The sequence below is a fragment of the Chamaea fasciata genome, unplaced genomic scaffold, assembly GCF_029207755.1.
Source record: "Chamaea fasciata isolate MVZ Bird 193981 ecotype frontalis unplaced genomic scaffold, bChaFas1.0.hap1 SCAF_7, whole genome shotgun sequence".
NCBI classification, from domain to species: domain Eukaryota; kingdom Metazoa; phylum Chordata; class Aves; order Passeriformes; family Sylviidae; genus Chamaea; species Chamaea fasciata.
In genome coordinates, this window is record NW_027094092.1 from 38,388,835 (window position 1) to 38,401,175 (window position 12,341).

At 35.5% G+C, this 12,341-nt stretch overlaps 1 protein-coding gene across 1 annotated transcript in view; it reads right to left on the minus strand.

Annotated features, from left to right (window-relative positions):
* The window catches only part of SLC25A21 (solute carrier family 25 member 21), a 235,563-nt gene that overhangs the window by 11,747 nt on the left and 211,475 nt on the right, over positions 1 to 12,341 (minus strand). Inside the window, exons 4-6 of the mRNA XM_066188453.1 lie at positions 10,005 to 10,071; positions 3,639 to 3,698; positions 1,108 to 1,215 (exon numbers count right to left, since the gene is read on the minus strand). Of these exons, the coding sequence (XP_066044550.1) occupies positions 1,108 to 1,215; positions 3,639 to 3,698; positions 10,005 to 10,071 (235 nt within the window). The remainder of the gene's footprint in view (positions 1 to 1,107; positions 1,216 to 3,638; positions 3,699 to 10,004; positions 10,072 to 12,341) is intronic.

The window sequence follows — 12,341 nt, forward strand, 5'->3', positions numbered from 1 at the left end:
ATGAGTTATGGAGTAGGTACTAGTTACTGTATGACATTTGGAAATCAGTAGGTGTATTTTTCCAGTGTGTACCTGAGGACCTTGGCCCAAACAGATTATGTAAATGGCCAGGTCATAAATCTCTTCACTGTGCATCCCTCAAAAGTATTCAGTTTGTGCAGATGAGTGCTACAAGGCATCCAAGTATTAACTCAGTCAAAACTTAATAGTAGACTATGCAAAAATCATATCCCACCAGGGATTCAGCCAACCTTTTCATGTGATGCTTATGTGATTTGGCACTTCTACCATGGTACAGCTGATTCCTCATGAGATTTCGAAAACGGTGATTTGACAATTGCTATTTTTATTCAATAAGAGAAGAAAAAAGGAACTGTATTACTGCCTTCTTTCACTTTAGCCTGGAACATCTGCATTAAAATTAATAGAAGTTAGTGCATTCCTGAGAACACCTGATTTTCATGAATCACTGTTTTCCTTTAATCTTTTTCCCCTTTCAGTAGTACCCAGAATCGTGGACAATGTTTTGCACAATGCCTTCTTTGGAGAAAACAATATTTGAATAACAAAACTCTGAAGTGAAGCAAGAATTTAAATTATCAATGTACTTGTTATATAACAATTTCCCAGTTTGTGCTAATCAAAGTGAGGTCTTGTAAGTAGTTTCACCCAAGAAATATAGCGTAAAAATACAGCAGCTGGACTCCATCAAGGGCACAGGACTGTGGTGTTTTATGCTAACCTTCGGTGCTCACTTGAAATCTGCAGCCTGCTGGGTAAATGTGCTGTGTACAAGGGGCTCAGGTTTGTACTCATGGATTACAATTCCTCACCGTGCTGGGTTGCTGGCTGCTTGGGAGGGATGAAGGTTCATTTCAGGCACAAAATATTTACAGTGGAGATGCTGATGCCTCTGACAATATTGCATGCATCTCTGCATATCTGAAGGCATTGCCTGTTGGGTCTCTGCCTTTTCCGTTTCTGTTAAGCTTGTGGGAAAATCATTTGCAGCCAACAATATATAATAGACATTCTGCTCTAAATATGAACCCCGAAGTGCATGATGCCCAAAAAAGCAGAAAAAGGAGAATGAAACAGTTTTCCTACCTCTGTGAAGGCATTCTGATTGGTCTGTAAGGTAACCTTCACTACTTCAAATGGGTTAACCACAACTGCCTCTGTCAACCCAGATCCCAAGCCAGCAACTGCAAAAGCCTAGGAAAGTTAAAATGAAAATTAACTATTAAGGAGTAATACTTCCTCTACATCAGATTGTGAAAGTGAGGGATACAATGCAAACTGCAAGACTACTGTAATGCAGCAGTATTCTTTTGTTAAACAACTTTAGCCCTTGATTAGACGCTGACAGTTCATGAAGGCAATATGACAATAGCCATAAACCATATTCCAGAACAATCAAACCAAAATGTCATAGCACTCCATGCCCATGTATTCTCCTTTCAGCTGGAAGGGAAATGTGGTACCCAATTATTACGCAAGCATGGAAAAAGTGGAAAAAGAATGTCCTCATGTTATCTTTGGGTGGACTCTGAATAATAACACAAACTTAAGTGCAGTTTTGCAGCACTGGAAAAAATAAAACCTCTGAACTGAGCATTAAGCACATAACACTAACATATTAACTTAAAAATACATGTTAAAAACTAAAAGAGTTCAGTACTTAAGCAAATTGCAGAACTAGAAAGTTCACCTAGTAGTTAACAATCCTAGGAAGGTTTATATGAGAATGAGTGGCACACAGGGAAATGTCAGCATTCCTTGCAAGGATGAATTAATTCCATTTGCTTAGAAGCTGGTGGCATTTCAGTCATAGATAGGGAGATATTCACTGCATTGTTTCCATCCTGGCACAGCATTATAAGAGACCTTAATTTGTCTTTAACAAAAAATAGTATTAAAATATTTAGGTCAATTGAGAAAATTAAGAGGGGTTAAAGTCAATGATGACTTTACACATTTATTGCCTTTACTTAACATCCCCAAACTCTCTAAGTGCTGAAAAATGTGCCAGGACCAAAATACATTATAATGAGTACATTTGCTGGAATTCAAAGAAACCAATAGTAAGGGACAAAACAACAGTGAGAAAAAACTTTCTTAACACAGAGGGATTTGAGCAGGGACTCCTGAGAGCTCAAGAAAGATAGGAATGGAAAGTTAGATGGGTAGTGGCAAACTCTGGTCTTACTGCCTTTGCAGAAGGTTGTGTTACCAACAAATCGATTTTTCCAGTAAGATGGGAACATTTCATCATCAACCATGACTGAAGCCAGTAGGAAGATGGTGCTAATGTATACATCTGTCTTTTAATAATAAATATTGCCTTGATATGAGGTCTGTAGAGGTATCTAGAAACATCCTGCCTGCCTTAGACTAGAATCCCCCTCAGTCTTTTTCCCTCACTACCTTAGTGCCAAAAATGCCTCTATAGTAACAGTACTGCACCAAAAATGTGAGGGGTTTCTGTTTGGTCTGAGCATTGTATCTGTTCTGTGAATCAGGGCAGCTTTTGCATGTTTATAAGTTTTCAGCCTATTTTTCTTCCCCCCCAAAAAGTGCTGGTTAACCATAGAACCTACAACTTGTTTCTTTCGACTTGCTAGAGAACAAGTATCAGTCTCTCTATAGACACCTAAGGATGAGAACTACTGAAAAATACCAGATAAAATAGGAGAGACAGCTATAGGGCCAGTGGAATAATTAAGAGGAAGAGCTTGCTTTAACCTGGTTAATAGAATTCCATGACCATTCACTTACTGCAATTAAAGGAAGATGTAAATGAAAACAATACTCTTTAAAAGAGACTTGAAATTACCAAAACCTTTATAGCACAGCCATAAAAGACCAATTATTTCCTAAAGTTGTGATGTCATCATTGTGAAAAATAAATATTTACTATGATTTACATTCTTACACCACAGGAACCAGTAGTTCTTATAAAAAGTATTTTACTCCTAAAGCATAATAGCAGAATTAAGACCTACACATGAATATGCAGATTACGCATGCAAACTACATCTTAGCATTTAAACATTTCTGCATATATGTATGCCCTGCATTTTGTTTTTAAACAAGCTATTTCTTGAGATGAATTCATAACTCCACTGATGGACAAGAGAGTTTTGCCATTTACTTCAAAAGAAGAAATTTCTTATCAATAACTTATTTTTCTTTTATAACGTTTTTAAAATAAGACTGAGATCTTTATTTTTGTTATAGTTGTACTGTGCCTTGGAGAACAGCACTTTGAGGTTGAAGTGTTAAACTAGACACTACAACATGAATAAATAAATATTGATAATATTCAACTTTTTATGTTATTTTGTAAGAATGAAGAATGTCAGGCTGTATCCAGACTCTTCCATGGTGGCTGTCATCATCCATGTTGACAAATGTTATGATGTTGTGGGGAATTATTTTCAGGACATTTGATATAAAACATCATTTATCAATTTTGATAAATTCTTATCAATGTTTTCAAGGGACAATTCTGTTTTGAAAAATTGGGTTGAGCTGGACCCTTTAGTTTTGGGCTTCTTCTATGGGAGGAAGCAGATGAGACAGTGCTCAGTAGACACATACTACATTAGAACATGGAGTTCTGTATCCATACGTACCAGTCCTGGCGGCAATGACACATATCCCAGTACCTTCTTGTATTGTTCAAAGGTAAAAAACTGTGAAAAGAAGTTAGATTGAAACTGAATTGAAAAAAAATTATTAGTTACTTATGCAAATTAGTAAAAAGCAGACTATAATGGAGTTTCACTGCCTCATATCCTGACCAGCTGCATGCAGTTCTGCAAAATAAACGTAAGCCAGTTTTATTTCACACTCTCTATAGCAGTGCTAGAATGTGCAAGAGTAGATAATCAGGCTTCAGAACTGATTTTATTAGTGTGCCATGCATAATAACAGAATAAGTGCAATTCAAGTAATGCTCTATCTTAGAGTTCACTTACATCATATAGGACATATTTTAAATCTATAAACTTTTTCTCTGGAATTAACTTTCATATACTGGTTTAAATGTAGTAGCAGATATTCCAGTTTTCCCAAAAATCACCCCTACATCCTTAATGTAATGTGCTGCAATTGCTTTTGCATTTCTCAAACACTAGTCTGCGTCTCATCAGAGAGATATAACTGTGGATTTTGAAGATGGAAACTGTCATTTTTATAATCTTCTACTGTCAAAAGGCATATTTCTTTTCCTGTTCTCTCTTTACAAATAAATCTTTCAGTCAATTGTCTGCTTTCAAACAGTGGCTCCTCAAAGTTCTGAGCATCTGCAGCTCCCTAGAGGATGTCTTGAAAGCTGTACTCTTGGGTGTCTGAGTTTCAAGAAAGAAGTAAGATCAGCTTCACTTGCACCAATGTGGTGAAAGGCAACCATTTGCAAATAGCTCATTTTGAAACCTACCATTTCTTGACACCCAAATCCATTAATTTTAAGAATATCTTCTGTGAATTCTTATAAAGATCAAAGCAAGGAAGGAATGGATTTGTTCTTCTGAGATGAAGGTTTAGAATAACCCTGAATGCACTGAAGTCAGCAGGAAACTTCCTGTTGGCATATGCAAACAGACTTTGTCTGCCTAGCTTCTCCTCTGTGGACACAAAGACTAAGATGCATGGGTCAAGATAAATTCTAAAGAAAGAGTATATGTGACATTTTACAAATTATTGGGAAGATGCCCTTTGAAATACAGCACACAATCTAGGCCACCATTTAAAAAAAACCAACTCAGACTACATCATATTCAAAACAGGGATACCAGCACCATAAAGGAGAACTTGGAGATTATTTTGAGAATGAAGACTGAAGGAGAATAAATGCTTTCCTTGTTTAGTTTAGCAAAAGAGATGCTGTGAGAGAATGAAAAACAAGGAAGATATGTAATATAAAGAAATTCTGTGTAAAAGCAAAATATACTCATAAGGAGAATGTGGTTGAAGATCTGATGAAGCTCTCTTGAAACTAAGAGTAAAGTCCTGAAACAGTCTTCCAATAAGAACGATGGGGGAAAAATCTTCATGACTTGTAGGGGAGAGTTTGATCAGTTTATGAAGAAAAAAACCCATAGTGTCTTAATTTCATATTCTGCAAATGTTGCTGAAGCCACTGAAAAAGCAGTCCAGCTGCTATCACATAAGACACATCTGAGGGCAGTGAAAATGATCCTCTAGCATGAGGATGGCAGAACTTGTGGGCTAAAAAAAGTGGGTATCTGAATTCTGTGTAAAACCATATTGGAGGTGTTATCCCACATAATTTTCACACACAGAACAACAACTAACCACAGCTCACTATTTGTGAGTCCTGCAATCTGTGTAAGAAATATTCATGTCTTTGCATTCAAAATAAAGTGGCTTTTACATAGCATGTGTGGTATGGTGGGGATGAAGAACAAAAACTGTCACAGTTCCGCTAAGACTGCATCAGTGCAGGCTCATATCTCCTAGTACAAGAGCTGTCACATCCCAGTCTAGGAAAAGTAAACAGCCAGAACTTTTAACTTTTCTGTCTGCTTCCCAATGTTGACCTGTAACACTTGATCAGTTCAGAGCAAGGTGGTTCAAATGAAGGTGGAATCCTTGGCAAGTCTGTGAATTTTGTGACCACAGAGGAGGCTACAATCCCTCCACACAGCATCTGCCTATGCACAAGACAACCAAAGTCTTTCACCATAAGAGGAAGGCAATGAGAAACGAGGCCAATGGAGATGTGGGAATCATAAGAAACATAAGGGAATAAAGTTTTTAAGACAAGACAGAAAAACTGTGCGGCCTGTGCTGAGTCTCAGCCAAAGAAGACAAGCTCTGTCCCTCGCAGTTCAGTACTACAGACCTATCAGAACAAAGCAGCTATTCCATAAACCACAGGTACAGGAGCATAAGTAATAAGCACCACATTTTCATTTGAATTGTTTAGAACCTTGTCCTATGGCAAAGTCAATAAAATTTTTCAGTCAAGACCTGCTTCAAATGAAAAGTCACTGGAATCATACCGAAACCATCAGAGAATTGGGTGTTAATGTGTTAATAATGCCACTGTTTTAATGCAAGAGGGAATATGTATACATAATGCAAAATTGGGTTGTTAAGTTCTGAAAATTGATCGGCTGCCGCTCTGGTCACAGGATGGGCATTTTTTTATATCCTTAGTTGGGATTATTATATGATTTTGCAGAAAAGGTGCTGGAACTGGGGCCCAGATTTTAACTACCCTCCAAAGACTATAAAGATTGAACAATAATCTTGCAAGCATCTTGAATAATGTTTAAAATTTTTGCATTGGCCTTGACAATAACCAAAAAAGATTGAACTGTTACTTAAACTTTAGTTCTATCTTTTTGGACAGCTGAAGATATAATAGAGGTAAAAGTCTGACAAAGTGGGAGGGTAAGCTGCTTCACTGAACTAAATTAATTTCTTATTGTGAAAATTTTGCTTTATTCTTTCTCCAGCATCTTTCTAGTCATTGTTACCCTCTTAACCTTTAATGGAATTTCTGGTATTCCCTAATGTTTTCCATAGTGTTACAGATCTGTAAAACAGTTGTAATAAAGGCAGAATTACATTACCTGGCAATTTTTTTGGTCTTTAAAATGTTACCTTAAAAATCAATAGCTTCCTAGAGTCATAAATAAAATAACTATTTAATAGTAACTATGCTTTAAATATTTTTAAAAAGAAAAAATCAATAGCAATAAAATTTCATATAAATGTTCCTGGTGTACTAGAGTGGCTAGTACACACACAATTTAGAAAAAGAAAGATTTCATAGTGTATCATATGACTTTATATAATGTGTGTCCACCCAAAATGTTTTTAAAAACACAGCTTAATTTGTCTTTTCCTCTACAGTTGTATTAAGTTAATAGCTTTGCACAAAAAAAATTTCTCAGAATAAACGTATTTAAAACATGCTTTTGTGTATATAATAACCAATATTGTCCATCTGGCAAAGATACACTTTAATTGAAGTTACACAGAAAATAGCCAAAGTACTTACCAGATGTCTCAATAACTCTAAGATAAAAATATATGCTTGAAACAAGATGTCTGGGAACACATGAGCAATATAAATTTGCCCCAAAAGTTCATCTGTTAACCATTGTATTGGCATCATCATTTCTTTCCTCCAAGTTCAATCTAACAGAAAGTTATAAACTTTGACTTTTCATCTTCCAGAAATACCAGCTTTCTTTTTAGAAGGGAAATAAAAAGAGAGAGAAAAAAAAAAGAAATAGCAAGACAGACATGAGAACACAGTTGACTAAACATGAGGCTGTATCTTCAACACTTAAGTGAAAAACTGGGGCTAAATAACTTCATTTTATTAGTGTTATTTTTGATTACAAAACTACACACCAGATAAACACAATGTTCCAGTAGCACAAGTACATTTCTTAGTACAAAATCTCCTTTGTCTATTCTCTACACACTTTTATGACACTATAACTAGAAGCTTTCAAAAAAGTTCATTACAAACATAAAAAAGCCCTGCCGGTACCTAGAAAACGCCTCTTTTCCTTTTGTGCTTTCTCAAATCTCAGAATCATTGTCCTGAATGTAGTCTTCCTCTAAATCTCACTGGTCATTTAGGCAGTGGAGTAGAGACAGCTTGAGGCTTGTTTAGATGAGGAAAACTATTAGAAGAATAAAGGTTGGAGAGTGGGCCAAAGGAAGCCATGACTTTCCCTTTGGGGTCATAGCCAAGTAAGGTTGCTGGAAATTTGAGATAGGCTGGATTCTCTGCAGGTCAAAGCATGGGTACAAATTCCACTTCGGATGTTAAAAATTGTGCTGGCATATGACATCTCACATTGAATTGTTTCTTATACAGGTTCTTACAAGGACATTATTGTTCAGCCCTGTTCTGTCACTGAATTCTTCTAACGTAGAATACAGATGATGTCTCAAAGTAACTTAAAGTCATCCTGATGTGCTTGGCATAGCAGTAAATTTAAGGAATAGTGTAAATAATAAAAGAATTCCACTATTTAATTAAAACCCTCACATGTTTAACATTTAAGCTTGATTCTCACGCTTGCAGAAAACTCAGCTCTCACATAAACGTCCAAGAACTAGAAAGCATCCCACTAAAAGAGGACAAGTAAGACATTAAAGAAGCTTTGATTTACATACAAGATGTGAGCTTATGATGTACAAGAGTTTGAGAGAAATGAGTCTGTTTAGCCTGGAGACAAGAAGGCTAAGATGATTTAAGTTCTGTCTTCCACCATCCAAAGTTTATACAGAAGAGAGTCAGACTTTCTCAGATGCTGACAACAGTGGCATGAAAGGTAACACACAGAGGTTGCAACAGGAGGATTTGGACTGGATGTAAGGCAAAATTCTTCACAGTAAAACAGTTAAGGATTGGATGAGGAGCACAGAGAGGCTGCAGTCTCCATTCTTTAAGGTTTTCAGAACTCAACTAGACAGGGCAAGAACCTGATCTAACCATGAAGTCAGCTCTGCTTTGATCAGAGATCCCTCCCAACTTAACATCTTTTTATGATTCTATAATTGTATTGAATATCATGGGGTTTAAGCCAATTTAATCAATTTGAGTAAAGGAAAGTGATTTGAAGTTTATGAATGACTCAAATTGGTAGGAGAAATCAAATTTGGGTTAGTATTTTAACGAAATACATGCTGGAATCTAAAAATCAGTCAGATTTAGTTCATCCTGTTTCAAATGAAATTAAATGGAGAGACAGAGGAAACATCACAGTTTGAAGAAAATGAGTCATTAGGAATCTTCTAAATATCATCCATCTATTCTTCCCTGCCACTTTGCCATTAAATAGGACTTTAGTTTTCCTGGTTTTATTAAATAATTCTGAGATAAGTGACATATGTCACTTGCCTCTAAAATGCCAGTGCAAACAAGAAGATGACATTACCAGAACTCCTTTAAGATTCTGTTACAAGGTCACATCCTGTCACTTTATACAAATATTATTCCTCTGTAAAGAAATTGGAATGTGAATGATTAATTGCAGACTAAGGACCAGAATCATATGCAGCCTTTTTAGAAAGAAACAACAAAAAGAAAGAAAGAAAGGAAAATCAAGACATTCTGTATAATAACTGCTTTTAGACACATTTGGTGCAACTATGGAAACTTCAAAGTTCTGAAGCAAAAGACTCAGAAACATTTGCTCTTAACACAATGACTGTTTTGATAGATTTTGATGGAACTTTAGGATGATGTGCTTAATAATTAGGTTTTAATTAAAAAGGTTGAGTGGCTCAACTGAAAAAAATGATGTATTGAAGTATTTGGCTTAGGAATGTTACTGTAATCCTGTTCTAGAAATCAAAATAAACAATAATAAAAGAAAATCAGATCAATATTTGGCAGAAAATACACTTTGATATAGGCTAGCATATATAATTGTAAGAGAGCTGGAGTAAAATATTTTGCACAATTAGGAGTTGTATCTATTACGATCTTCAATCTCTTAAAAAGTTAGAGTATGGAGCAGAGTGCTCTTTGGAGCACAAGAAAACTCTGGGTAACACTTCAAACCTACTAAATGAGTACTTATTAGTGGCTTCTTTAATGGCTTCTTGTGTTAATTTATTAAGCTGTTAGTTATTTTGCAAGTTTCTAGGCACTTCCAGTAAAATAACGTACGTAAATCAGAGGCAGTTATGAAGCTAAAATATAACTTAAACTATTTTATTAATTCTGACAATATAAAATAATTGCAATTTTTTTAGTAACATTTGATACACAGATCAAAATTAGCTTAACATTTATGAGTCTTATCCTACACTTCTTAATCAAGGACAGTTTTTATTGTGCTATCAACAGGAAATGTTCCTCCTAGTAAAAATCAGAGGATTAATATACCAAATAAGTTTAAGATTTTGATCTCAGTCAGTGGGGGTGAAATAAAATATTTTACAGCTGCCACTGTCCCCCCTTATATTTTTAGAGGGAGGAAGCGTGGGGTTTTTACCTTCACTGCCCTTTTGGGTGTCTCAGCCAAGACAGGAGGAAGTATTCCTTTGTAGAAGCCAAGTAATCTATAGAAGAAAAAGAAAATTATTTTTGTATGGATAAACAACCTATCAATACCATACTGCCAATTCTATTTTTGCTTTTGAGTAAAGCAACTAACCTTTCAGCATTTCCAGGCGTACAGACAAATAACAATACCCTCTGCTTACTTGCTAAACAACTTATGTGCTACCAATTATATCATGTCCTGGTGAAATGATATAAAGAAATCAGCAATGAATATATAAAAATTCCATCAATTTTTTTCTGAAATACAAGGAACTCTATTTAAAAGGTGATGAACATTTTTGACAATGTAAATGAAGTATTTTTTCATTGTTTTTATTTGCTTAGCACAGTAATATTTATATTAACAACTGAAGTCAGAAAATCACAAAATACAAATTTGGAAAAAACTGTGACTTCAGCAAGTCGCATACTAAAACACCGCTTGCTCATCTTCAGATGCTAGGTCAGACATATTTTACAGTTTTAATCGTGACTCAAAATATACAAAGTTTGCTTCTTTTAGCAACTTAGTTTTAACTCAAGTTAACTATTTAGAGATCCATGACAGAAAGCATGTATTTAATCTTGGAAAAAAAAATCTGGGCAGTACCTTGTCACTGTGTGTGTGTTTATATATATATATATATATATATATATATATATATATATATATATATACATACACACATATATATATATACACACACATATATACACACACACACACAGAGACACACACAGACACACACACACACACACACACACAGAGCCTGCTACATGCCAATACACCAGGCATTCGCAGGCCGCCTGAGCTCTGCTTACAAGCTCCGTGTAGATACAGGATTCTGGGTCTTGGGAAAGCTTTAACGACAAGCAGTTTTCAAAGTCCCCATGTGGGGTAGAAATGGATATAGTCCTTGTCTGCTAGGTCTGCACACTAACCTCGATAGTGCATGGTGAGAGTTTAGAAAGGGATCTGAAGGAATCACCAAGAAGAATCATAGAATCATCAAGATGGGAAGAGACCTTGAAGATCACCCATCCAGCCATCCACCCAGCACTATCACTGTTATCCCTAAACCACTAAACCACATCATCCCATGCCAGACCCAGATCCCTCTTGTCCAGCTCCAGGGATGGTGACTCCACCACCATTCCGGGCAAACTATTCCAAAGTCTGACCACTCTAATAGTGAAAATAAGCTTTTCAATACCTAATTAGCATTGTCCCTGTCTTAGCTTACAGTCATAAGTTACCTTGTTAGCCAACAAGAATATATGCTACAATTTATCCATCTTCAGAATAAATGTATACACATTTATTCAGGTAAGAGGATTCTGTCTACACAAAAACAAACAAACAAACAAAAACTTTAAGCAAAGCATTTTAAAATGTGTTTAAAAATGTTGAAAGATGGTGATGTCGGAATGTGATGATTCACTTTTCTAAAGCAGTCTATTATTTGGAATATTTTTGCTGCGTGTGTAAGAGACATGAATGACAATAGATTCTCCTGTATTTAATCTCTACATGTCAAAAGAAAACAATGAATTTCATATTCTCCATGTGAATTTAAAATACTACAAATGCTATATCATTTTCTCCACTTCTTCAAATGTTTCTCTGGAGTTCTCTGATTTGGCTTCTCTAATATAAATAAAATAATTTAGGCCTTGTAAGATTCTCCGAGTTGGGCATATTGCTTATCCTTACTCTGAAGAAAGCAATGGATGAACTCCAGTCCATGACAAAAGGACACTTTGAGCATTTAATACAATGATGGTTTCATGACAAAATACTGAAAAGTAAGAGATTAAGGAATTCATTTGTCATCAGATGTTTAAATTTCCCCAAAGTCTTGCTTTCCAAACATAAATATAGAAGTATATATGTATATATCTATTAATATAGATATGGGTATACCTATAGATACCTATAGTTACGGATAAAACAATATGAATATACTGGATCCATAGAATCATGCAATCAGAGAAACACAGAATTGTATGGTTGGAAGGGAGCTTAAAAATCATTTAGTTCCAACCTTCCTGCCATAAGCAGGGAATCTTCCACTACACCAGATTACTGTGAGCCCCATGCAGCCTGGTCTTGATCTTTATTCTTAGTCCTGGGCCCGTTTTAGTCTTTAATGGTTCATAAATATACAGAGCATATTGCTGATTCAGCAAGCAATTGAAATATCAAATAACTTCAAGAAGGTGATTTGTACATTTTAATGTGAGTTCAAACCAAAAGTGAGATCCAAGTAGGATCAGCTACAAGAAC